At 44.2% G+C, this 27,212-nt stretch overlaps 1 protein-coding gene across 2 annotated transcripts; it reads left to right on the top strand.

Moving 5' to 3' along the window:
- Positions 1-798: 798 nt before the first annotated feature.
- Positions 799-27,212, top strand: LOC139412918 (tubulin gamma complex component 3). Of its 2 annotated transcripts, XR_011634742.1 has the most exons (22): positions 809-1,030; positions 1,932-2,039; positions 2,482-2,549; positions 2,651-2,725; positions 4,590-4,810; positions 5,407-5,561; positions 6,302-6,414; positions 8,745-8,939; positions 9,069-9,201; positions 9,303-9,469; positions 14,282-14,392; positions 14,503-14,611; positions 15,284-15,473; positions 15,597-15,732; positions 17,137-17,205; positions 17,890-18,025; positions 18,165-18,253; positions 18,358-18,489; positions 19,043-19,183; positions 24,352-24,468; positions 25,209-25,720; positions 25,836-27,212. XR_011634742.1 is itself a non-coding variant. In XM_071159788.1 (21 exons), the coding sequence occupies exons 1-21, from the start codon at positions 955-957 to the stop codon at positions 25,368-25,370; spliced, it is 2,703 nt and encodes a 900-aa protein (XP_071015889.1). In that variant the 5' UTR covers positions 799-954; the 3' UTR covers positions 25,371-27,212. The 2 variants fall into 2 exon arrangements, 1 of the variants encoding a protein (XP_071015889.1); XM_071159788.1 differs by having other exon boundaries at positions 799-1,030; positions 25,209-27,212.

Here is a 27,212-nt window from a genome sequence, read left to right as displayed (position 1 = left end):
GAGACTGAGCTTCACTTCCTAACCTCCTGCCAAATGTATGACCTTATTAGAGACACATATTACCCTCAGATTACACAGACCCACAAAGACTTTGAAAACAAATCCAATTTTGATAAACTGCCATATCAATTGGTGAAATACCACAGTGTGCAATCACAGCAGCAAGTTTTGTGACCTGTTGCTACAAGAAAAGGGCAACCAGTGAAGAACAAACACCATTGTAAATTACAACCCATATTTATGTCTATTAATTTTCCCTTTTGTACTTTAACTATTTGCACATTGTTACAATACTGTATATTGACATAATATAACATTTGAAATGTCTTTATTCTTTTGGAACTTTTGTGAGTGTAATGTTTACTGTTCATTTGTATTATTAATTTCACATGTATTTATTTTCTACTTCACTTGCTTTGGCAATGTTAACATATGTTTTCCATGCCAATAAAGCCCTTGAATTGAAATTGAATTGAGAGAGAAAGCTGTCCACTACTTGGGTCATGAAATGCTTGCCTTGTACCCCAAGTCTGGGAACTGTCCACTCTCCTGGTTCTGAAATGCAAATATGCAAAATAACTGTATTTCGATAAGTCTGTATTTCATTGCAATTCATTCCAATAAAATAATTTAAAATGAACATTGAAAATGTATTTCAAAATTAACAGTCAACTGGCTATCTACTTCGCTTACAATTTGACCACCATAAGCATGGGGGGAAGGCTAGGAACAACTGACATGGGAACCTTTAGTGCCATTGCCTTGTTTTGGAGGGTAATATTTTCATTTATTTTTCCCATCTCTTCTTGCTAGCAACGCCTCCAGTCAGGACGCTTTCCGTTAAAATGGCTGTTACTGAGAGTGGAAACCCAAAACAAGAGCAATCGTAGTGGGTACAACTGCATCCAGTAGTATCGCTGGCGTCTGATAAGGAAAACTAAAGACTGCAACGCAATGGCTCCCCTAGATCAAAAGTCCCCCAACGTCCTCCTTCAAAGTCTCTGCTGCAGGATCACTGGGAAGAGCGAAGGTAGCTATGATGCTAGTTAGATTGCCCAGGCGCGGTTATGTGCAGCTAGCCTGGTCTGTTGCTAGCTAGCTAACATTTAACAGTGATGCTGATATAACAGTTGTATACCAGCGTTCAGCTCGCCATCTAGCTACAGTAGCTAAAGAAGTTTGTAGTTAAGTCAAGTTTGTGTGACAGCCAATGCTAGTTAGCTTAGGCTAGCTAGTAACTGCACACCTAGCCAGCCAAGTCAGAGATGGCATGCTATGTATGGACCACAGCTAGTTAGCCATCTAGCTAACGTTAGCTCGACACTTATTTGTATTTAGGTGATGGCTACATCCAAGGCTTTAACTAGCTAACTACCAAAAGTGTGTCATAGCTAGATAGATATAGGTAGCTGCAGATACGGTTGACAACAGTCCAACCACGCCTGGTTTCAAATAAGTTAGCTAGTTAGGGATAGCTAGCTTGGCATGCCAGGCTGCCAGAAAGTTTGCCTAATAAATCTGACTTTGATACCAATTCTTGGTAAAGTTATACAGTCTGAAACAAAGCACTGCACAATCGTGGACATTTTCCTTACAAGCCAGAATGTTGAATACAATTACGTTTGAACTTACTATACCGGTTGTCTGTGCAGTTAAGTATTTCAGCTGCTCGAAATATGAGACAAAATATTCACCGGAAAGTATTGTTTATCCGACTTTTTAGAGCGCAGGTACTAACGTTTAATTTTCTATCACTTGGCATGACTAACAGAAAGTGTAAGATTGGGAGCTAGCTACTGATTGAGGGGAAACGTTCTGCATCTGTAAGATTTGAACCAGTCTGAAAGATTAATTCACTAGTAGTGACATGGTTTAGGAAAAGCCGATATTCCATGCTCAATACTTCAACTCAACCCTATTTCACATTTCAGCTGAAGTAGCCCACCAGTTCCAGTATGCTGTGAGAGTCGTCGGGAGTAACTATGCTCCCACCATTGAGAGGGATGAGTTCCTAGTGTCAGAGAAGATAAAAAAAGAACGTGAGTGACCTATGACCTATTATTAGAGACAATAATGTGAGTGTGAGAGTCCATCTCAACAGTCGAAAGTGGCATCTGCACATCACTGGTTTGCGCTTTCTCTGTTACCTTTGCAAACATGCATCCTTTGTTAATGTGGTCTTTTGTTGTTGTTTTCCCAGTAGAGCTTTTCTGTCTCGTGTTAAAGGTGACAGCATTGTACATTTGACAATAAAGAAATACGTTTGTTAAGAGTAATAGTAAATCTCAATAGATTTTGTTTGTAGTCGGAGTAATGCCACTAATGACCATCGATCGCTAAGCATAGTAAATAAGATAAAAAACAGCACTTACCCTTGTTCAGAGTGGAGTTGAGCCCCCTTTAATCAACTGTTTTTGGAATTGGTGTATGTCTGTTTATTTAGTGGTCTGATTCTGTTTGTCTTGTCCTTTGGTTCTCCAGTGCTGAAGCAGAGGAGAGAGGGTGACGCTGCCCTGTTCTCTGAGCTCCACAGAAAGCTGCAGACTCAGGTCAGTCTTCTGTTCCAAATACCCTGGTGCATATGCATACTTCTATTGGCTTTGAAAGGAGAACCAATTGAGAATCTGTGTGTTTTGCTTTCCATTAACAGGGGGTGCTGAAACACAGGTGGTCCGTCTTATACCTGCTGCTCAGTCTCTGTGAGGACCCCAGGAAACCGTCCAGGGTGGGTATACTTGTCATTACACCACAGTGCTCTACACACACACACACACACTCTCTGCAGGAGGAGGGCAAGGGACCCAGTGTGTCACACCACAGAGAGCAGGCAAACAGAAGAGAGCCATTACTCCTGGGACTGAATAAACCAATTGGGTCTGTACATACACACTAACCATAGCTATATATACAGTACAGTCAAAAGTTTGGACACACCTACTTATTAACGCATATGGAATCATGTAGTATCCAAAAAAGTGTTAAACAAATTAAAATATTTTTTAGATTTTAGATTCTGCAAAGTAGCCACCATTTGCTTTGATGACCGCTTTGTACTCTTGGCATTCTCTCAACCAGCTTTACCTGGAATGCTTTTCCAACAGTCTTGAAGGAGTTCCCACATATGCTGAGCACTTGTTGGCTGCTTTTCCTTCACTCTGTGGTCCAACTCATCCGAAACCATCTCAATTGGGTAGAGATCGAGTGATTGTGGAGGCCAGGTCATCTGATGCAGCACTCCATCACTCTCCTTCTTGGTCAAATAGCCCTTACACAGCGTGGAGGTGTGTTGGGTCATCGTCCTGTTGGAAAACAAATGATAGTCCCACTAAATGCAAACCAGATATGATGGCGTATCGCTGCAGAATGCTGTGGTAGCCATGCTGGTTAAGTGTGCCTTGAATTCTAAATAAATCACTGACAGTGTCACCAGCAAAGCACCATCACACCACCACCTCCATGCTTCACGGTGGGAACCACACATTCGGAGATCATCCGTTCACCTACTCTCACATAGAAACGGCGGTTGTAACCCAAAATCTCCAATTTGGACTCATCAGACCAAAGGACAGATTTCCACTGGTCTAATGTCCATTGCTCGTGTTTCTGGGTCCAACCAAGTCTATTCTTCTTATTGGTGTCCTTTAGTAGTGGTTTATTTACAGCAATTCGACCAAGAAAGCCTGATTCACACAGTCTCCTCTGAACAGTTGATGTTGAGATGTGTCTGTTACTGAACTCTGTGAAGCATATATTTGGGCTGCAATTTCTGAGGCTGGTAACTCTAATGAGCTTATCCTCTGCAGCAGAGGTAACTCTGGGTCTTCCTTTCCTGTGGTGGTCCTCATGAGAGCCAGGTTCATCATGGCTATTGATGGTTTTTGCGACTGCACTTGAAGAAACTTTCAAAGTTCTTGAAATGTTCCGTATTGACTGACCTCATGTCTTAAAGTAATGATGGACTGTCCTTTCTCTTTGCTTATTTGAGCTGTTCTTGCCATAATATGGACTTGGTCTTTTACCAAATTGGGCTATTTTCTATATACCACCCCTACCTTGCCACTACACAACTGATTGGCTCAAATGCGTTAAGAAGGAAAGAAATTCCACAAATGAACTTTTAACAAGGCACACCTGTTAATTGAAATGCATTCCAGGTGACTACCTCATGAAGATGGTTGAGAGATTCCAAGAGTGTGCAAAGCTGTCAAGGCAAAGGGTGGCTACTTTGAAGAATCTCAAATATAAAATATATTTAGTAACCAACACTTTTTTTGGTTACTACATGATTCCATATGTGTTTTTTCATAGTTTCGATGTCTTCACTATTTTTCGACATTGTTGGAAATAGTAGAAATAAAGATAAACCTTTGTGTGTCCAAACTTTTGACGGGTACTGTAGATACAGAAAATGGAAGCATTATAATCCTCTAGACTGCATCATCACAAACAGTAATTCCATCGTGGCCATGTTAGTTCTGTAGAACTCCATTAATAGCAGAAATAGCTATTCTATTAAATGTTCCATGTTATTCCACATTTAATTATTTAATTGATACATCATTGATTTAATGATAGCATGTCATTCCCAGGTTGGCAGCTATGGGGCACTGTTTGCCCAGGCCCTCCCCCGGGACGCCCACTCCACCCCGTTCTACTGCACCCGACCTGGGAGCCTGCCCCTCAGTTACCCCGAGCGCTCGGGGCCTGGGGGCGTCCAGATCTCCACCAGCATGGGCACCAGTGGCATCAGCAGCCTGGGGGTGTACTCCCTCAACGGGCCCACACCCACCCCTCAGCCCCTTCTGGCCGGGTAAGGCCAATCGATGGAACCCTGTTTGTCCGGTCAGCACCCAGGACTCCATAGTCAGTCGTACATGACTCTAGACTTTCTTCAGTGTTGTTCCTGTGGACTTGCAGGAAGTGTATGCTTTTGTTGTAGATCAGCACCGCATCTGAGTAACCAATGAACCTTCAGAATATGAAGGGGTCTTAAATTAGTGGGACATGTTAAAAAAAACAAAACAATTCTTTGTAGCCATTTGTTGTAGCAGGGTATTTCCATTCCGTTGTGAGCATCAATTATGCATGTCCTTCTCCACAACCCCACAAGCACTTGTGTATAATTAGTCTGGCTATACTCGTGTAGTGCCAGGGTAAGTATCTGATTAGTGGGTGGTTGAGTGGATCATCATCAACACTATAAAAGTCATTTGGAGCTGAGGCATCGCTACGCCCTCATTAACAGGCTATTAATGGTAATGGTCCTACAAGACAGTTTGCATTAGGAGAACCAACATGTATAGGGGAAGAGTTATGCATGTCGAGGGGGAGAAAACATGTCTATAGTTACACGGATGTAAACATACAAAATGGTCCATTAAACATTTCTATGTTTGCTCTCTCCAGACACCCACCCCAGACAGCAGGGCAGCAGCTGGGTTCTCGGCTGGCGTGGGCCCTCCCTAACTCCTCCGCCCTTGCACCTACCTCACGGGCCCCGCTCGCCCCCTCACCCCTGTCCACCCGGGCCCCCAGGCCACGCCATGACGGGGACCTCACTGGTGAGTTGGGGGTGGGGACTGACATTGCTGGGATGTATAAGCCTACGTTTTGTGTATGGAACTACATGGCGTAGTTGGGACATGCGTCACGGTTGGAGGACATTTTGTAACGTAGGCAGAAGTTGGGTAGGGGGCCTGTAATGGTAAAAGACACTCTCTGCACAGTGGCTCTGCAAACTGATTACTCAATAGTAAACATAAAGAGATTAGGTCGGAGGGAAATGTACCAAGTCTGCAATGAAATGTTCCTGTTCTGCAGTAAGAACCGCCTCATTTCATAAACCGTTTAGTTGCTCTCCCGGTATTTAATTTGTCTTAGTGCTCCACTGACAGGGTTGGGGGCTGACTTAAATAGATATACAGAGAGATACAGCACCTACTCATTCCAGGGTTTTTCTTTATTTGTACTATTTTCTACATTGTAGAATAATAGTGAAGACATCAAAACTATGAATAACACATATGGAATCATGTAGTAAACAAAAAAGTTTTCAACAAATATAAAATATATTTAGATTTGTTTAACACTTTTTTGCTTACTACATGATTCCATGTGTGTTAATTCATGGTTTTGACGTCTTCACTGTTATTCTACAATGTAGAAAATATAGATTTTTTTAAACAATTGAATGATGAGATGTCCAAACTTTTGACTGGTACTGTAACTTTTATGGCTTTCGTTAATGTTGTCCTACTTTTTGTTGTTTTTCTGAATCCCTCGTTCTTCTTCTCCTCTCCAGCGGAGGTTGGTGAGGCTGCACTGGTCAGAGACATCCTGTATGTCTTCCAGGGGATCGACGGCAAGTTCATTAAGATGAGCAACACAGACAACTGCTACAAGATCGACTCCAAGGTGACTTTGGTATTTCAGTTTGTGCACCTTGTTCCTGAAATATTTCCCTGACGAATGCAAAACTGATAACCAACTTCATAAGCTATTTGACCTTTCACTGAGTGTACAAAACATTAGGGAACACCTTTCTAATATTGAGTTGCACCCCCTTTTGCCCTCATAACAGCCTCAGTTTGTCAGGGCATGGACTACAAAATGTCAAAAGCGTTCCACAGGGATGCTGGCCCATGTTGACTCCAATACTTCCCACAGTTGTCTTGTTGGCTGGGTGTCCTTTGGTTGGTGGACCCTTCTTGATACACACGGGAAACTGTTGCGTGTGAAAAACCCAGCAGCATTGCACTTCTTGACACACTCAAACCGGTGTGCCTGACACCTACTACCATACCCACCCCCATTCAAAGGCACTTAATTATTTTGTCTGGCGCGTTCACCCTCTGAATGGCACACATACACAATCCATGTCTCAAGGCTTAAAAATCCTTCTTTAACCTGTCTCCTCCCCTTCATCTACACTGATTAAAGTGGATTTAACAAGTGATGGAGAGAGCAGGTATTCCTAATGTTTTGTACACTGCGTATATGTTAGTTAGTCAACGTGTTGTGTTTACACGCACCATGGTAGGTAGGCTAGAGGTTAAGAGCGTTGGGCCAGAAACCAAAAGTCTCTGGTTTGAATCCCCAAGCTGACTAGGTGAAAAATCTGTCTGTGCCCTTGAGCAAGGCACTTAACCCTAATTGCTCCTGTAAGTCTCTCTGGATAAGAGCGTCTTGCTAAATGACTAAAATGTTTAATGTAGACAGCGCCGTACTTCCATCCATACTAGCTAGACCAGTTATTGACAGATTACCCTGTTTCATCGCTAGCTGACATCATGGCTGTTGTAGAACCGTCCGACCGACAGCGTTTTTCAGATTCAGCTGTAGTGCTGCTGACATCATGGCTGTTGTAGAACCGGCCGACCGACAGCGTTTTTCAGATTCAGCTGTAGTGCTGCTGACATCATGGCTGTTGTAGAACCGGCCGACCGACAGCGTTTTTCAGATTCAGCTGTAGTGCTGCTGACATCATGGCTGTTGTAGAACCGGCCGACCGACAGCGTTTTTCAGATTCAGCTGTAGTGCTGCTGACATCATGGCTGTTGTAGAACCGGCCGACCGACAGCGTTTTTCAGATTCAGCTGTAGTGCTGCTGACATCATGGCTGTTGTAGAACCGGCCGACCGACAGCGTTTTTCAGATTCAGCTGTAGTGCTGCTGACATCAAGGCTGTTGTAGAACCGGCCGACCGACAGCGTTTTTCAGATTCAGCTGTAGTGCTGCTGACATCAAGGCTGATGATCTGTTTCTAAAAGGGGTAAAAAGCTTGACAGATCAATAGTTGGCTCTTTGGTTAGGAGCCACATCGATGGTGTACCTCTATCATCCATCAAGGATTCATTACAACTTTCCTCCCTTCTAATATTCCTACAAATTACAGTCGACCTGTTTCAGCTATACATCTTCTCAGTGTTTAAAAATAAATATATATATATATATATATATATATAGCCTGCTGTCAATGCGCTGGCCTCGGATCACTGTATCGGACGAGAACACTGGAGCCAAATCTAGCCGTCAAGGGTGTTTCCTGAGGTCTTTTTGAAGTCATCAGTTACGCTATAAACCCTATTCAATCTAACACGGTTTCCGGAATAATTAGAACAGAATACAGAAATGGAACATTAATAGAGACAATCATGTTTTATTATTCTGTCTAAAGTAGAGACGGTGAGTATCAACACCTCGTCCTCATAAGACGACTCCGTCAGCAGAGAGACACTGCAGACAGTTTGGGCTCCGGGCTTCTTGGCGAATGTCTTCAATCTGTGAAACAAGGGCCACGCTGACTGCCTTTTAAAAAAGTGAAATTAGTTCTGAACAAACTGGTGTGAAAGGGATGAACCTTGAATTCTAATGGTCCTCCAACTGGCAAAGGGCTCTGTAATAATACAGCTGATGTGTTCCTATTCATGATTCTGGGCTGAAGAGCGGAGCTGCTGTTCCTTTGGTGATGCTGTAGTCATGGGGGGTTGTGGCGTACTTGTGTGTGAGTGACTGAATGGTAACCTGGCAGCAGGAGAGGCCCGTTTTCCGATTGTGTGTGTCTCCTGTCTGTGGGGAGCCATACAGGACAGATGGTACAAACGGGGATAATTAACGACCAACCTGGCAACCCCTTCACACATTAAATGGGTTACTTTGACAGATATTCACAGTATTCCCTGTATTTTGTGCCTGTGTGCCTGCGTGTGCATTCTCCTGTCGTAACTTCTCCAGTGTGTCCCTAGGTGGTTCTCTGTAAGTCTCTGAGGGACACCAGTAACCGATTGGCTGAGCTGGGCTGGCTCCACAACAAGATCAGGAAGTACACTGACTCGCGCAGTCTGGACCGAGCCTTCGGCCTGGTGGGACAGAGCTTCTGTGCCTCCCTGCATCAGGAACTGAAGGAGTACTACAGACTTCTGGCAGTGCTGCACTCACAGGTAAGACGCACACCTTTCTCTACCTCTCAAAACACTGTACTGCCTTATTCAAGTGAATGAACTTTGTTCTTAGCCCTTCAAGAGGAAAACCCATTTAGGCTACAGGTCATGTAAAGGTGTGTTTGACAGTTGCAGGTGGAGGATGACCAGGGAGTGAACCTGGGAGTGGAGAGCAGTCTGACCCTCAGACGTCTCCTAGTCTGGACCTACGACCCTAAAGTCCGCCTCAAAACCCTGGCTGCCCTCGTTGACTTCTGCCAAGGTAGAGTTGTGTGTCTGTGGCACCTGCTGATTGGTACCATCAAGTATCCATTTAAATAGTGTGTGTGATTCAAGTGTGTGGTTCAAATGTTGTGTGTGTAGGGAGGAAGGGAGGGGAACTGGCGTCAGCGGTCCATGCCTATGGGAAGACAGGGGACCCTCAGATGAGAGCTCTGGTGCAGCACATCCTCAGCCTGGTGTCACATCCCATCCTCAACTTCCTCTACCGCTGGATCTACGACGGAGAGCTGGAGGACACTTACCATGAGGTGACGCGCACACACACACCATATATTTAATGTACACACCATATATATATATATATATATATAATACATACATGCATACATATATTTAATACATATATTTAATACATACATACATATATTTAATACATACATACATATATTTAATACATACATACATATTTAACACATACATACATATACAGTGCCTTGCGAAAGTATTCGGCCCACAGTCTGGTGCAACGTGGCGTTGGTGGATGGAGCGAGACATGATGTCCCAGATGTGCTCAATTGGATTCAGGTCTGGGGAACGGGCGGTCCAGTCCATAGCATCAATGCCTTCCTCTTGCAGGAACTGCTGACACACTCCAGCCACATGAGGTCTATCATTGTCTTGCATTAGGAGGAACCCAGGGCCAACCGCACCAGCATATGGTCTCACAAGGGGTCTGAGGATCTCATCTCTGTACCTAATGGCAGTCAGGCTACATCTGGCGAGCACATGGAGGGCTGTGCGGCCCCCCAAAGAAATGCCACCCCACACCATGACTGACCCACCGCCAAACCGGTCATGCTGGAGGATGTTGCAGGCAGCAGAACGTTCTCCACGGCGTCTCCAGACTGTCACGTCTGTCACGTGCTCAGTGTGAACCTGCTTTCATCTGTGATGAGCACAAGGCGCCAGTGGCGAATTTGCCAATCTTGGTGTTCTCTGGCAAATGAAAAACGTCCTGCACGGTGTTGGGCTGTAAGCACAACCCCCACCTGTGGACGTCGGGCCCTCGTACCACCCTCATGGAGTCTGTTTCTGACCGTTTGAGCAGACACATGCACATTTGTGGCCTGCTGGAGGTCATTTTTGCATGACTCTGGCAGTGCTCCTCCTGCTCCTCCTTGCACAAAGGCGGTGGTAGCGGTCCTGCTGCTGGGATGTTGCCCTCCTACGGCCTCCTCCACGTCTCCTGATGTACTGGCCTGTCTCATGGTAGCGCCTCCATGCTCTGGACACTACGCTGACAGACACAGCAAACCTTCTTGCCACAGCTCGCATTGATGTGCCATCCTGGATGAGCTGCACTACTTGAGCCACTTGTGTGGGTTGTAGACTCCATCTCATGCTACCACTAGAGTGAAAGCACCGCCAGCATTCAAAAGTGACCAAAACATCAGCCAGGAAGCATAGGAACTGAGAAGTGGTCTGTGGTCCCCACCTGCAGAACCACTCCTTTATTGGGGGTGTCTTGCTAATTGCCTATAATTTCTACCTGTTGTCTATTCCATTTGCACAACAGCATGTGAAATGTATTGTCAATCAGTGTTGCTTCCTAAGTGGACAGTTTGATTTCACAGAAGTGTGATTGACTTGGAGTTACATTGTGTTGTTTAAGTGTTCCCTTTATTTTTTTGAGCAGTGTGTATATATATATATATAATACACACAACGTATACACATAATACACACACCATATATATATATATATATACACACAGTGCCTTGCGAAAGTATTCGGCCCCCTTGAACTTTGCGACCTTTTGCCACATTTCAGGCTTCAAACATAAAGATATAAAACTGTATTTTTTTGTGAAGAATCAACAAGTGGGACACAATCATGAAGTGGAACGACATTTATTGGATATTTCAAACTTTTTTAACAAATCAAAAACTGAAAAATTGGGCGTGCAAAATTATTCAGCCCCTTTACTTTCAGTGCAGCAAACTCTCTCCAGAAGTTCAGTGAGGATCTCTGAATGATCCAATGTTGACCTAAATGACTAATGATGATAAATACAATCCACCTGTGTGTAATCAAGTCTCCGAATAAATGCACCTGCACTGTGATAGTCTCAGAGGTCCGTTAAAAGCGCAGAGAGCATCATGAAGAACAAGGAACACACCAGGCAGGTCCGATATACTGTTGTGAAGAAGTTTAAAGCCGGATTTGGATACAAAAATATTTCGCAAGCTTTAAACATCCCAAGGAGCACTGTGCAAGCGATAATATTGAAATGGAAGGAGTATCAGACCACAGCAAATCTACCAAGACCTGGCCGTCCCTCTAAACTTTCAGCTCATACAAGGAGAAGACTGATCAGAGATGCAGCCAAGAGGCCCATGATCACTCTGGATGAACTGCAGAGATCTACAGCTGAGGTGGGAGACTCTGTCCATAGGACAACAATCAGTCGTATATTGCACAAATCTGGCCTTTATGGAAGAGTGGCAAGAAGAAAGCCATTTCTTAAAGATATCCATAAAAGTGTTGTTTAAAGTTTGCAACAAGCCACCTGGGAGACACACCAAACATGTGGAAGAAGGTGCTCTGGTCAGATGAAACCAAAATTGAACGTTTTGGCAACAATGCAAAATGTTATGTTTGGCGTAAAAGCAACACAGCTGAACACACCATCCCCACTGTCAAACATGGTGGTGGCAGCATCATGGTTTGGGCCTGCTTTTCTTCAGCAGGGACAGCGAAGATGGTTAAAATTGATGGGAAGATGGATGGAGCCAAATACAGGACCATTCTGGAAGAAAACCTGATGGAGTCTGCAAAAGACCTGAGACTGGGACGGAGATTTGTCTTCCAACAAGACAATGATCCAAAACATAAAGCAAAATCTACAATGGAATGGTTCAAAAATAAACATATCCAGGTGTTAGAATGGCCAAGTCAAAGTCCAGACCTGAATCCAATCGAGAATCTGTGGAAAGAACTGAAAACTGCTGTTCACAAATGCTCTCCATCCAACCTCACTGAGCTCGAGCTGTTTTGCAAGGAGGAATGGGAAAAAAATGTCAGTCTCTCGATGTGTAAAACTGATAGAGACATACCCCAAGCGACTTACAGCTGTAATCGCAGCAAAAGGTGGCGCTACAAAGTATTAACTTAAGGGTGCTGAATAATTTTGCACGCCCAATTTTTCAGTTTTTGATTTGTTAAAAAAGTTTGAAATATCCAATAAATGTCGTTCCACTTCATGATTGTGTCCCACTTGTTGTTGATTCTTCACAAAAAATACAGTTTTATATCTTTATGTTTGAAGCCTGAAATGTGGCAAAAGGTTGCAAAGTTCAAGGGGGCCGAATACTTTCGCAAGGCACTGTATACACACACATTTTTTGTCCATGACAATAACATCAAATTGATCTGAAATACAGTGTAGACATTGTTAATATTGTAAATGACTATTGTAGCTGGAAACGGCTGATTTTTAATGGAATATCTACATTTATCAGCAACCATGTGTTCCAAAGGCACGTTATTCGCTAATCCAAGTTTACCATTTTAAAAGGCCAATTAATCATTAGAAAACCCTTTTGCAATTATGTTAGCACAGCTGAAAGCTGTTAGGCTGATTTAAAGAAGCAAAACAATTGGCCTTCTTTAGACTAGTTGAGTGTCTGGAGCATCAGCATTTGTGGGTTTGATTACAGGCCACAAAACACCAGTCTCAACGTCAACAGTGAAGAGGTGACTCCAGGATGCTAGCCTTCTAGGTAGAGTTGCAAAGAAAAAGCCATATGTCAGACTGTCCAATAAAAAAAATATTAAGCTTGGCAAAAGAACACCGACACTGGACAGAGGAACTCTGCCTAGGAGGCCAGCATCACGGAATCACCTCTTCACTGTTGAAACTGGTGTTTTGCAGGTACTATTTAATGAAGCTGCCAGTTGAGGACTTGTTTCTGTTTCTCAAACTAGGGTGGCCTTGATGACAGCTTTTACATTTATTTGTACTGCTCTGATTACGTTGGTAACCAGTTTATAATAGCAATAAGGCACAGCTAAGGGGCTGTGTCCAGGCACGCCGCGATGCGTTGTGCATCAGAACAGCCCGTAGCCATGGTATATTGGTCATATACCACACCCCATTGTTCCTTATTGCTTAAATATAATACACACACACACTTCCATTAGTTTGTCAAGGTCAGAGTCCGGATGGTAGTAACTGAGCTCTGGCTGAAGTGGACTCAGACAGACATCAGACAGGTTCATCTCTGAGCTGAGATGGAGGGAAAGGGGGACGGTAGAGGGGGAGGGGTGCGGCGGTCTTCCAAATGAGGATGGATGAGAGGACGGTAATGGGGAACTGAGTGATGGCCCTCTCTTCTCTCTCTCCTATCTCTGTCCTTGCTCTCCATCCATTTCCCTGTCTCCACAACTACAGAACAGTAGAAGGCCGTGAATCTAGTCCTAATGCACCTGCTGCTGAATCGCCCTCTCAGATTCCGTCTACCTGAGACTAAGTGCTGATTGGGCAAGCACAGAGCACAGGAGAGTTGTAGCGGCTTTCAAGACCGACTGCCGAGCTATTCTCAGAAGAGAACGCTTCAAAGGGCACACTGGTTTTAAGCCCCCTGTATTGACCCTCCCCGTAGCAGGGCTAAGTGATAGTTATGGAGCTGTTCCTTCCCAGCAGAGGGGAATGAGGGTATGGCTCTGAAGCTTACAGGCACCTCTGTCAGCCCAGGGGGCGGCTGGGAGGTGGCGTTAGACTGTAAACACTCATTATGACAAGAAGAGCGGAAATTAAAATAAAACTTTATATATATACTTTTTGTTTACTAAAAGGCTTTTCAATCCCCCTTGTTGTACCCCCTAGGAGAGAAGTCGTCACCTTGTAACACTGATGTCTACTTATCGGCATCCATTTTGGTTTTCAAGTTGAACCACTGGCTCAGTGACGATCATGATTGAGAGATGGAACCACCATTCACTTTCTTTCCATTACTGTAATAAGTATTCATTGTTGTAGTAATCTCCTGTGTTGTTCGGATATAGTTGAGTCCTGTCTTTTAAGGTGTGATTGTGATGGGGATTCCTCTCCTTGCAGTTCTTTGTGGCGTCTGATCCCACGGTGAAGACAGACAGACTGTGGCACGACAAGTACTCACTGAGGAAGTCCATGATACCCACCTTCATCACCATGGACCAGGCCCGCAAGGTAGACACACACACAAACACCAATTATCTCATCCTCAATGTAAAAAAAATATAAACTTTGCATTCACATGTTACTTTTGCTCGTTCTCTCTTTCTGTTCTGTCTCTGTAGGTTCTGCTCATTGGAAAGTCCATTAACTTCCTGCATCAGGTGTGCCATGACAGAACCTCACCAGGGAAAATCACCCCGGCCTCCAAGTCTACAGACTCTCCCAAAGATGGTATGCTCTCTGACCTCTCTCCCCCACCCCAACACAATGTGAAAGGGGCCTGTCAGTGGCTAGCTCAATACAACACAGGCATTTGGTGTTTGGTACACATTTGTACATAATATACCTCCTGAGAGTGTGTATTGAGCAGGCAGTGTCTTTCGACAGAGTAGAGAAGCCTTGGTCTTGCCATAGTAGTGTTTGTAGCTAGTGAGAGCAGAGCCGCATTGATCTGTTTGGCATCAGAACTGGTTGTACTGTTATGGTACTTTCTGTCGTATCGACTGGATTTAGTCTCGCTCCTCTCTCCGTCGCTGATCAATGGTTTTACAGTTCCTTCCTTAGCCTCGTCCTTGAGGGGAATGACTGCATACTGACTGGCGTTGGAAGGGGAGGGGTTGGGTTGTATTTTTACCCTGTCTGTCCCAAATGCCACCCTATTCCCTTTTTATAGTGCACTACTTCTGACCATAACCTTAAGGGTTAAAGGTAGTGCATTATGAAGCCCCCGGTCAAAGGTAGTGCATTATGAAGCGAATAGGGTGCTATTTGGGATGCAGACTCTATCTTGAATTATAGATACAGAGTTCAGCAAACGGTCTGAGAGATGAGTTTAATATGCATCATGTAGTGCCAACTCCAGTACCCACATAATGACCACAGATAATAACTCTCTCTCTGTAGCTGCAGAGCTGTTATCAGACCTGGAGGGGGCGTTCCAGGGGAAGATAGATGCAGCCTACTTTGAAACCAGCAAGTACCTGCTGAATGTCCTCAACCAGAACTATCTGCTGCTGGAGCACCTGCAGGCCATGAGACGATACCTGCTGCTGGGCCAGGGAGACTTCATACGCCACCTCATGGACCTGCTAAAGTTCGTATACACACACACACACACACACACACAGGTGTACAGACAGATGGGTACGCACAAATACACACCCACCCACCCCATCCTACATGTCATATATATTGACGTTAGTGTTTGTCCCTTCAGACCAGAGCTGGCCCGCCCAGCCACCACTCTGTACCAACACAACCTGACAGGCATCCTGGAGACAGCCGTAAGGGCCACCAACGCCCAGTATGACAACGCTGAGATCCTCAAGAGACTGGACGTACGCCTGCTGGAGGTAGGCTGCAGCTCATACCATTACTACTGCCATAGGCTGCAGCTCATACCATTATTACTGTCATAGGCTATAGCTCATACCATTACTACTGTCATAGGCTACAGTTCATACCATTACTACTGTCATAGGCTGCAGCTCATATTACTGTCATAGGCTACAGCTCATACCATTACTGCTGTCATAGGCTGCAGCTCATACCATTATTACTGTCATAGGCTACAGCTCATACCATTACTACTGTCATAGGCTGCAGCTCATAACATTATTACTGTCATAGGCTACAGCTCATACCATTACTGCTGTCATAGGCTGCAGCTCATACCATTATTACTGTCATAGGCTACAGCTCATACCATTACTACTGTCAGACTGGAGCTCATACCATTATTACTGTCATAGGCTACAGCTCATACCATTACTACTGTCATAGGCTACAGCTCATACCGTTACTACTGTCATAGGCTACAGTTCATACCATTACTACTGTCATAGGCTACAGCTCATACCATTACTACTGTCATAGGCTACAGTTCATACCATTACTACTGTCATAGGCTACAGCTCATACCATTACTGCTGTCATAGGCTACAGCTCATACCGTTACTACTGTCATAGGCTACAGTTCATACCGTTACTACTGTCATAGGCTACAGTTCATACCGTTACTACTGTCATAGGCTACAGTTCATACCATTACTACTGTCATAGGCTACAGTTCATACCATTACTACTGTCATAGGCTGCAGCTCATACCATTACTACTGTCATAGGCTACAGTTCATACCATTACAACTGTCATAGGCTACAGCTCATACCATTACTACTGTCATAGGCTACAGCTCATACCATTACTGCTGTCATAGGCTGCAGCTCATACCATTATTACTGTCATAGGCTACAGCTCATACCATTACTGCTGTCATAGGCTGCAGCTCATACCATTATTACTGTCATAGGCTACAGCTCATACCATTACTACTGTCATAGGCTACAGCTCATACCATTACTACTGTCATAGGCTACAGCTCATACAATTACTACTGTCATAGGCTACAGCTCATACCATTACTACTGTCATAGGCTACAGCTCATACCATTACTACTGTCATAGGCTACAGTTCATACCATTACTACTGTCATAGGCTACAGCTCATACCATTACTGCTGTCATAAGCTTTATCTCAGTGAGCTAACACGGTATTGAGTCAGGGGTTTGAAACACAACCTGGTAACCCGTTGCTCAAGACTGTTAGCCCTCTGAGCTGAAGCCTAGATTGTTGATGTCTGGATGCTGGATGTACATGTCTCAGAGTTACCTATTGGATTTCAAACTGTCAACTTGGCACCATGTTATCCCTCTGAACTAAAGCCTGGTCATCAACCCATCTGTGCTCCTTCTGTAGGTGTCTCCCGGGGATACAGGCTGGGACGTCTTCAGTTTAGACTACCACGTAGAGGGTCCTATCGCCACGGTAACCACAGCACTTTACATACATACACATACCATCCTCTCTGGTGTTGCCTTGTCTCTCTCCACACACACACACACACACACCCTCTCAAGCAATCCAAAAAGCTTCTCCTCTTCTCTCTTCATTCATCCATAAAAGCCCACCTGGAGCATCTGAACGTTGTTTCTTTCTGTTCTGTTATACAGTGGGGCAAAAAAGTATTTAGTCAGCCACCAATTGTGCAAGTTCTCCCACTTAAAAAGACGAGAGAGGCCTGTAATTTTCCTCATAGGTACACTTCAACTATGACAGACACAATGAGAAAAAAAATCCAGAAAATCACATTGTAGGATTTTTTATGAATTTATTTGCAAATAGGCCTCTCATCTTTTTAAGTGGGAGAACTTGCACAATTGGTGGCTGACTAAATACTTTTTTGCCCCACTGTACATGTTCATTCAAAGGCCACCAGTCAACCATGTTAGATGAAGTCAAGTGCCGGCTGGTGTTTTTTGTGTTGTTCTGTGATATGGTGAGAGAACATGTGTAAATGCTGTGCTACCCTGTGACAGGTGTTCACGCTCTCTCTCTCTCTTCACGCTGTCTCCTTTGTCTTTCTCTCTGTCTAATTTGTCTCTCTCTCTTTCTCTCCTTTGTCTCTCTCTTCTTGCTTTCTGTTTCTCTCGCTGGTTCTGGCTGTGGCAGGTGTTCACACGGGAGTGCATGAGCCACTACCTGCGGGTGTTCAACTTCCTGTGGCGAGCCAAGCGTATGGAGTACATCCTCACCGACATCTGGAAGGGACAGATGTGCAACGCCAAGCTGCTTAAGAGCATGCCAGGTGAACACACACACATGCACGCACGCACGCACACACACACACAACCATGCAGTTCCCTCTCACCTCCAGCAGAGGGAGTCATGTACCGAAGAGCTGTAGATAAGGCAGCCAGGGTAACATGTTAGATGTTGTGTTACAGAGCTGTCTGGCGTGCTGCACCAGTGCCACATCCTGGCCAATGAGATGGTCCACTTCATCCACCAGATGCAGTACTACATCACCTTCGAGGTCAGGGGCTGTACTTTTTTTCCTTCTTCCTCTCTAATCCTCTCACTCCTCTCACACTCTCCCTCCTCCCCTGTCTGTCTGGGTCTGTGGCTGTGTGTGTACAGGTGCTAGAGTGTTGTTGGGATGAGTTGTGGAACAAGGTAGAGAAGGCCCAGGATCTAGACCACATCATCGCTGCCCACGAAGGATTCTTAGACTCTGTCATCTCCCGCTGCCTACTGGACACCAACAGCAGGGTGAGACACACACGTATGCTCATACACTCTAACAGGCACTTACTGACGTCCACTTCTCTTTTATCTGCACTGTTGGCGCTTAAAGGGATACTTCGGGATGTTGCCAATGAGGCCCTTTATCTATTTTCTCCAGAGTCAGATGAACTTGTGGATAAACTTTCATGTCTCTGTGTCCAGTATGAAGGAAGTTGAAGGTAGTTTCATGACCTAATGGTAACTAGTCTTACCGCAATGACTGGAAGTTTATGCGTATCTACTAGCATGCTAGCATACTAGCATGCTAGCAGATACCCATAGATTGTGTCATTGTGCTAACGCAAGTTAGCAATTGCGCTAGAGGTAGTTAGCAACTTCCTTCAAAGTGCACGCAGAGACTTAAAAAAATGGTATCGGCGAGTACATCTGACTCTGGGGAATTAGATGAAGGGCCTCATTGCCAAAATCTCTAAGTATCCCTTTAAGAATTTCCCTGTACCCAGCTATTACATCTGCGACCCTGTACATGTGACTAATAAACTCTAATGTCATCTAAAATGTTTTTCTCTCCCACTAGTCCTTGTTGAACCAGCTGAGGGCGATCTTTGACCAGATCATAGAGTTCCAGAGTGCCCAGGACTCTCTGTACCGCTCTGCCCTGGAGGAACTCACCCTGCGGCTGCAGTACGAGGAGCGGAAGAAGCAGAGGGATTCTGAGGTAGAAGGATCGGGGCTTGAAGTGAACTGAAATGGATGCCAGCATTTAGGGCTGTTACGGTGACCGTATTACCGCCACACCGGCAGTCATGAGGGCAGTCAAATTCCACATGACTGATTAGTCAGGGTAATTAGGCTTCTCCAAGCTCTGATGCTGCTGCTGCTGTTGTTCATTAGTAGTCTACTAAACTTGCTAACTGCCTGGTACTCAGCTCTCTAAAATCAATGCAAATGTATTTGAAAATCTAATCAAACACTTCATGAGAGCTCATGTTGCGCACATTTCTATAGGCTATGCAATTGTGTGAGAAAACAGAGTGATGGCTTCTATTAAAAAGAGGAGGATCCCATCAGCTTTCTATTGGCTAAGCCTACTATATTTGATTTTTTTTTTACTTTCCTAATATTAAGCACATTGCTTATATGTACAACAAGAGTATAGCCTACTGGCTGGCATGAAAATAAATGCGTCCTCCATTTGCTATTTAAGTGCCTAGATTTTTATCCCTCTGCCCCAGTTTTGAGACAGGTGCATGATAATGGTCCATTCTAAATCAAAACAGATTTCACATATATTATTTAGTATATGTAAAGACCAGATTAAATCAAAAACAGTCTGATGGGTGACAATATTAGCCGCTATTAGTCACTTAAGAATGATATATTATCACTTTCTTTTGCAACTTTTTCAATCATAGTCCCACACCTCATGTAGCCTAGCCCATAGGCCTATATGTTTTGATAGGGTTTGTATCACAACTAAAGTGGCCAAATAACTTCTTAAAATGAAGCACATTAATTCGCTTTACAAAGGGTGTAGCACCTAACTGGCATACATAAACAGCACGTGAGTTTCAAGTTTGGGGAAGATAATTTTCACCAAAAAAATGCATATTTTTATAATAAAAGCATTAGATTATGCATGTAACTTTTGATAATGGTGTTTTCCAGTTAATGGAACATTTGAGCTTGTAGCCGTGTGCGCATTGCTGCGGTTATAATGTGAGGAAATAGCCTAATAGTTTATCAACAATTTAAGCTAAATGTTCTGATCTGTTGCGTCAGCCTCATTGCGTAAAAAAAATGTTTCTTTGATGCAAGAGGTTGTATTCATTTGATCTATCACATCCCACAACTGTCCCAGACTGTTTGAAATATTTATTTCTCACACAAAATATAGAATAGGTCAACATTTGTACTCTGGGGGGGTAGTGCTTTTGCTGTTCGTTAGGCCTACACATCTTGTTGGCTGACAAAAAGTAAATGTGGACAGTTCTTCCAATATCTTCAATATGCACCTCGGAATTGGATAAGGATGGGTGCAGTTGCGCCCCGATGTGTCTGTCTTCACTTGTAGCCTGTGAGAAAGACTAGATCACGTGACAGAGAGCCAAGTGAGTTAGAGGAGCTTTTTTTAGGGGCATTACGGCCACACGAAAGGGATGCCGCTGGGAAATTCGAGTCATTATCAAGTGCTGGTCAAATTATGAATGAGAGACTGATGAAGTGTGTACAGTCTGCACAAAAAACAAAGCAGAGCTCATGCCTTTCAAGCAACTTTTCTCAAATCCTCGTTAGAGTCGCATCATGCAGCCTTAGAATGTATTAAAAATCAAAACATACAGCCCAACATTTGTATCACAACTAAAGGTACATAAATAACTCTAAATTAAGCATATAGGAGTACCTGTTTCTTTTGTTAATTGCTCAACACAGAATAGCCCATGTGGGCGTTTGGAGAAAGCATCCTTTATATTTTATTTAGCTTTGTTCAATTGTATTCTTCATACTATAAAAAACTATAAAATAATGCCACAGAATTCTAAGCAAATCTTGTCTGCTAAATGAGTGTAGCCCACAGCCATTTGGCATAGCCAGATCAGGACCTTTCAGAGTATGCTATTCTGTTCTTCTGAAATAGACTACATTTTCATCATGTCATGTTTCTTTAGACCTGACTAAAATAAATAATGGATTTATTGTGAAAATGTGGGCTGTATTACATGGATTTATTGTGAAGGTGTGGGCTGTATTACATGGATTTATTGTGAAGGTGTGGGCTGTATTACATGGATTTATTGTGAAGGTGTGGGCTGTATTACATGGATTTATTGTGAAGGTGTGGGCTGTATTACATGGATTTATTGTGAAGGTGTGGGCTGTATTACATGGATTTATTGTGAAGGTGTGGGCTGTATTACATGGATTTATTGTGAAGGTGTGGGCTGTATTACATGGATTTATTGTGAAGGTGTGGGCTGTATTACATGGATTTATTGTGAAGGTGTGGGCTGTATTACAGGGATTTATTGTGAAGGTGTGGGCTGTATTACATGGATTTATTGTGAAGGTGTGGGCTGTATTACATGGATTTATTGTGAAGGTGTGGGCTGTATTTCATGGCTTTATTGTGAAGGTGTGGGCTGTATTACATGGATTTATTGTGAAGGTGTGGGCTGTATTACATGGATTTATTGTGAAGGTGTGGGCTGTATTACATGGATTTATTGTGAAGGTGTGGGCTGTATTACATGGATTTATTGTGAAGGTGTGGGCTGTATTACATGGATTTATTGTGAAGGTGTGGGCTGTATTACATGGATTTATTGTGAAGGTGTAGGCTGTATTTCATGGATTTATTGTGAAGGTGTGGGCTGTATTACATGGATTTATTGTGAAGGTGTGGGCTGTATTACATGGATTTATTGTGAAGGTGTAGGCTGTATTTCATGGATTTATTGTGAAGGTGTGGGCTGTATTACATGGATTTATTGTGAAGGTGTAGGCTGTATTTCATGGATTTATTGTGAAGGTGTGGGCTGTATTACATGGATTTATTGTGAAGGTGTGGGCTGTATTACATGGATTTATTGTGAAGGTGTGGGCTGTATTACATGGATTTATTAGACTTTTTGAAATGTAGACATTCCAAAGGTCTGCATTGGTGTGGAAGCCAGGGGATGCTGAGTGTGTTAATGTTCATTAACGGTCTGTTACTGTGAGACTGGCAGTTATTTGCTTGACAATCACCGGCTGACAAGGTTTATATTTAGGTTCCGGTACTCTGCAATATTTTTAAGCCAATATGCTATAAGAGGTTGCCGGTACTCAAGCAGTAGAACATTTGAGGTGTTGGTTTTCAGTACCGGTGTCTACTGGCCCAATTCAACTACTTATAATGATGATAACTTTTAGTTATAGAGCGTAATTGGAGGAACATGAGGTCTTCAGAGAGTCCCATGTCCTGTTTGTTCTAAGTCGTCTGGAACCCAGCCAGGGGCCAACTCAAGTTCCCCCCTTAATGGCCATGCTGGTGTTGTTGTCATTTTATTGATTTAACAGGCCCTGAGCATCAGAGCATTAAAGTCTTAAGTGTTAGAAAAACAAACACAGCCTCGGCGTTTGCCAAGTTTCTCTTTTAATAGCTTGTAAATAAGACTGAGGTCCAAGGGAAGAGGGTTTGGGGTGACAGAAGCTGTTGGTCAGTGATGGGGGGGATATTGGATTTTATATTAACTTTAAATATTGGCCGTTGAGTGTGTTTACTTGAATGAGAAGTATGTGAGTAGAGACGACGTTGAAGGTCATGTCTCTATGGGGAGAATGCTGGGGTCATAGAGTGGAAATCTGTAACAGTTTAGTGTGGGTGTTAGTTACTCATTTACTGAAGTGAAGAGATGGCACTGGTTACTCTTTCAAATCAAATTGTATTAGTCACATGCGCCGAATACAACAGGTGTAGACCTTACAGTGAAATGCTTACTTACAAGCCCCGAACCAACAATGCGGTTAAAAAATATACAGATAAGAAATAAAAGTAAGAAGTCATTTAAAGAGCAGCAGTAAAATAACGAGACTATATACAGGGGGGTACTGGTACAGAGTCAATGTGCGGGAGCACCGGTTAGTTGAGGTAAAATGTACATGTAGGTGGAGTTATTAAAGTGACTATGCATAGATGATAACAACAGAGAGTAGCAGCGGTGTAAAAGAGGGGGAGGGGGCAATGCAAATAGTCTGGGTAGCCATTTGATTAGATGTTCAGGAGTCTTATGGCTTGGGGGTAGAAGCTGTTTAGAAGCCTCTTGAACCTAGACTTTGCGCTCCGGGACCGCTTGCCGCAGAGAGAACAGTCTATGACTACGGTGGCTGGAGAATTTTAAGGGCCCTCCTCTGACACCGCCTGGTATAGAGGTTCTGGATGGCAGGAAGCTTGGCCCCAGTGATGTACTGGGCCGTTCGCACTACCCTCTGTAGCACCTTGCGGTCGGAGGCCAAGCAGTTACCATACCAGGCAGTGATGCAACCAGTCAGGATTCTCTCGATGTTGCAGCTGTAGAACTTTTTGAGGATCTGAGGACCCATACCAAATCTTTTCAGTCTCCTGAGGGGGAATAGGTTTTGTCGTGCGCTCTTCACAACTGTCTTGGTGTGCTTGGACCATGTTAGTTTGTTGGTGATGTGGACACCAAGGAACTTGAAGCTCTCAACCTGCTCCACAACAGCCCTGTCGATGAGAATGGGGACGTGCTCGGTCCTCCTTTTCCTGTGGTCCACAATCATCTCCTTTGTCTTGGTCACATTGAGGGAGAGGTTGTTGTCCTGGCACCACACGGCCAGGTCTTTGACCTCCCTATAGGCTGTCTCGTCGTTGTCGGTGATCACTGTTGTGTCATCGGCAAACTTAATGATGGTGTTGGAGTCGTGCCTGGCCGTGCAGCCATGAGTGAACAGGGAGTACAAGAGTGGACTGAGCACGCACCCCTGAGGGGCCCCTGTGCTGAGGATCAGCATGGCGGATGTGTTGTTACCTACCCTTACCACCTGGGGCAGCCTGTCAGGAAGTCCAGGATCCAGTTGCAGAGCGAGGTGTTTAGTCCCATGGTCCTTAGCTTATTGATGAGCTTTGATGGCACTATGGTGTTGAACGCTGAGCAGTAGTCAATGAATAGCATTCTCACGTAGGTGTTCCTTTTGTCCAGGTGGGAAAGGGCAGTGTGGAGTGCAATAGAGATTGCATCGTCTGTGGATCTGTTGGGGCGGTATGCAAATTGGAGTGGGTCTAGGGTTTCTGGTACCACACTTTGATACCACACTGATGCTGCAACAACAAAGTTCCTTCTGAAACTTGACACCTCTAATGTTGCCTGTCTGTGTGTGTGTTTTCAGGGTGAGTGGGGCGTGACGGCTGAACAGGAGGCAGAGGAGAACAGGAGGATCCAAGAGTTCCAGGAAACCATACCAAAAATGCGCTCTCAGCTACGGATACTAACACACTTCTACCAGGTATGGGTCTTACTCTCTTCTCACTGCCACAGTGGCTTTCACTAGGACAGTCTGGTTGTCTGTGGTAGTGTTCAGTGGATAGGACCATCTGGTTGTCTGTGGTAGTGTTCAGTGGATAGGACAGTCTGGTTGTCTGTGGTAGTGTTCAGTGGATAGGACCATCTGGTTGTCTGTGGTAGTGTTCAGTGGATAGGACCGTCTGGTTGTCTGTGGTAGTGTTCAGTGGATAGGACCGTTTGGTTGTCTGTGGTAGTGTTCAGTGGATAGGACCGTCTGGTTGTCTGTGGTAGTGTTCAGTGGATAGGACCGTCTGGTTGTCTGTGGTAGTGTTCAGTGGATAGGACCGTCTGGTTGTCTGTGGTAGTGTTCAGTGGATAGGACAGTCTGGTTGTCTGTGGTAGTGTTCAGTGGATAGGACAGTCTGGTTGTCTGTGGTAGTGTTCAGTGGATAGGACCGTCTGGTTGTCTGTGGTAGTGTTCAGTGGGTAGGACCGTCTGGTTGTCTGTGGTAGTGTTCAGTGGATAGGACCGTCTGGTTGTCTGTGGTAGTGTTCAGTGGATAGGACCGTCTGGTTGTCTGTGGTAGTGTTCAGTGGGTAGGACCGTCTGGTTGTCTGTGGTAGTGTTCAGTGGATAGGACCGTCTGGTTGTCTGTGGTAGTGTTCAGTGGATAGGACCGTCTGGTTGTCTGTGGTAGTGTTCAGTGTATAACATCTGTGGTTGGTTGTGCTCCTTCTCAGGGCATAGTGCAGCAGTTCTTGGTGCTGATAATGACTAGTCCAGACGAGAGCCTGCGCTTCCTCAGCTTCAGACTGGACTTCAACGAGCACTACCGGGCCAGAGACCCCCGTCTGAGGGCCTCACTGGGGGCCACCAGGGGCCGACGGCCCTCCAACATCTGACCTGACGCACACCACCATGTCACAACATAGGGACAGAGAGCCACACGGAAATTGCCTTGATAGTATTTATATATGACATGAAGATGACATCAAAGTAGGGCTAGATGGAATCTGTTGTTATGACATCACAATAGAACCAGATAGAACATTGACATCACAAAAGAGCCAGACAGAATCTGTTGTGATGACATCATAATAGAGCCAGGTGGAGATAATATCGCATTCAAAACAACTAGGAACTCTGAAATCTCCGACTTCAGTGCGTTCAAAACAACTGGGAACTCGGTAAAAAAAAACAAGCTCCAACTGGGAAAAATCGTTTTGAACGGTCATCCAACTTGGAATTCCAAGTTGGGAACTCGGGCCTCTTTCCAGAGCTCCGACTTTCCGACCTGAAGATCACTGACGTCATGATTTGACCTAGTTTTTTTCAGAATTCCCAGTTGTCTGTTCAGTGATCTTCAGGTCGGAAAGTCGGAGCTCTGGAAAGAGAACCCATAGGAGGATGCTGTAGTGGTGACTTCACAGATTCCATTTGGCCCTGCATTTTAACACCTCGAGACAAATAGGGCTAACTGGGATTCATTTCACTATGACATAAACAAACAGAACATTTTGAAACCCTGCCTCCTCCCCCAATGTCATTGGCAAATTACTCACACAAACAAACACACACGCTCAATTCACCACACACACACACATCCACTTTTCCCACTCTTTCACAGTCCCCTCTTGGGAGGTGTGGTTTTAGAAGCCTGTCATTTTAGTAGTCTGCCTCCAGCCTCCAGCTGTGTTCACCCTCACCTCTTTGAGGTGTCTGATGGGCTACCATCACCGAGTGAATTTCATATTGTACATTTGATAATGAACAGAATGTCTTGATTTGATTGGTTTGTTTTGATGTTCTGTGAATATTTTGTTTAGGTTTTCTTACTGACGTTTGTTTATTTTTCATACCCGTGTCTTAAAGTCTGCGGTGTGTTTTATAACTGTTAATAAACACTGTTATAGCTGTTTAACAACTGTATTATGGAACCAACACAGCAGGCTCCCACCCACCTCTAAAGAGATTCCAAAACAATGCCCACAGCCCCTAAGGCTAAAAGACTGACAGACGTTAGGATTTTATTTGTGTTTTGTATTATTTTAACTGGGTTTCTCTTGATTCTCCCTGCAGACTGTGGCCTCTGTTCTGCTTGTGAATCTGTCATGTTGAACCAGCTCAATTCCTTAATTGTACAAGACAGATTTGTCAAAACGTGTTGCACCCAACCTATGCCACTTTTCTCTCCTGACCACTCAGACAACCCTGGGAAAATACTTTTGTCATAGTGCGACATTAAACCTTGAAGAAGCTACAAGTGGAATGGTGACAAAACTAGCCTTTCAAACCCCCCCTATGATGGACTATACTGTAGTATTCGGGTGTATCTCAATAGTCAGAGGTGGCTTCCTTGCCTCCCTAACCTTTTCACTGATCTGAAAGCGATATGGAAGATGCTTACCAGGACTTGCTTTCATTCACCTGTCAGCAGAGCAGATGAAGGAAAGGAGGCAATGAAGCTATTTCCTGCGTCCTAAATGGCACCATACATAATAGGGCACCATACATAATAGGGCGCCATTTGAGATGCAGAGTTGGAGATGTTTTAACCTCTCCCAGCAGGCTCCCCTGTCTTTCTTTCCAATCACAAGTTCTCATCAGGGCGTGCCAAGAGAAGATGCTACTGCAAGACCTCTGTCTGTAAATCCTGTCCATTGTATAGCACAGATGTATAGAAATGTCATGCCATGGACCCAAACATCCTGTCATCTCTTTAATAATAAAGTCAAGTTTTTTAA

The sequence above is a fragment of the Oncorhynchus clarkii genome, chromosome 7, assembly GCF_045791955.1.
Source record: "Oncorhynchus clarkii lewisi isolate Uvic-CL-2024 chromosome 7, UVic_Ocla_1.0, whole genome shotgun sequence".
Taxonomy (NCBI): Eukaryota; Metazoa; Chordata; class Actinopteri; order Salmoniformes; family Salmonidae; genus Oncorhynchus; species Oncorhynchus clarkii.
This window is presented reverse-complemented; position numbering and strand designations above follow the sequence as displayed.

What these genes read in the sequence shown, in the direction of transcription:
- LOC139412918 (XM_071159788.1), top strand. Translation starts at nt 955, where the DNA reads ATGGCTCCCCTAGATCAAAAGTCCCCCAACGTCCTCCTTCAAAGTCTC. An exon ending in CCTCGTTGACTTCTGCCAAG is followed by an intron (nt 9,202 to 9,302) that starts GTAGAGTTGTGT and finishes TTGTGTGTGTAG; the next exon opens with GGAGGAAGGGAGGGGAACTG. An exon ending in TGGAGGACACTTACCATGAG is followed by an intron (nt 9,470 to 14,281) that starts GTGACGCGCACA and finishes CTCTCCTTGCAG; the next exon opens with TTCTTTGTGGCGTCTGATCC.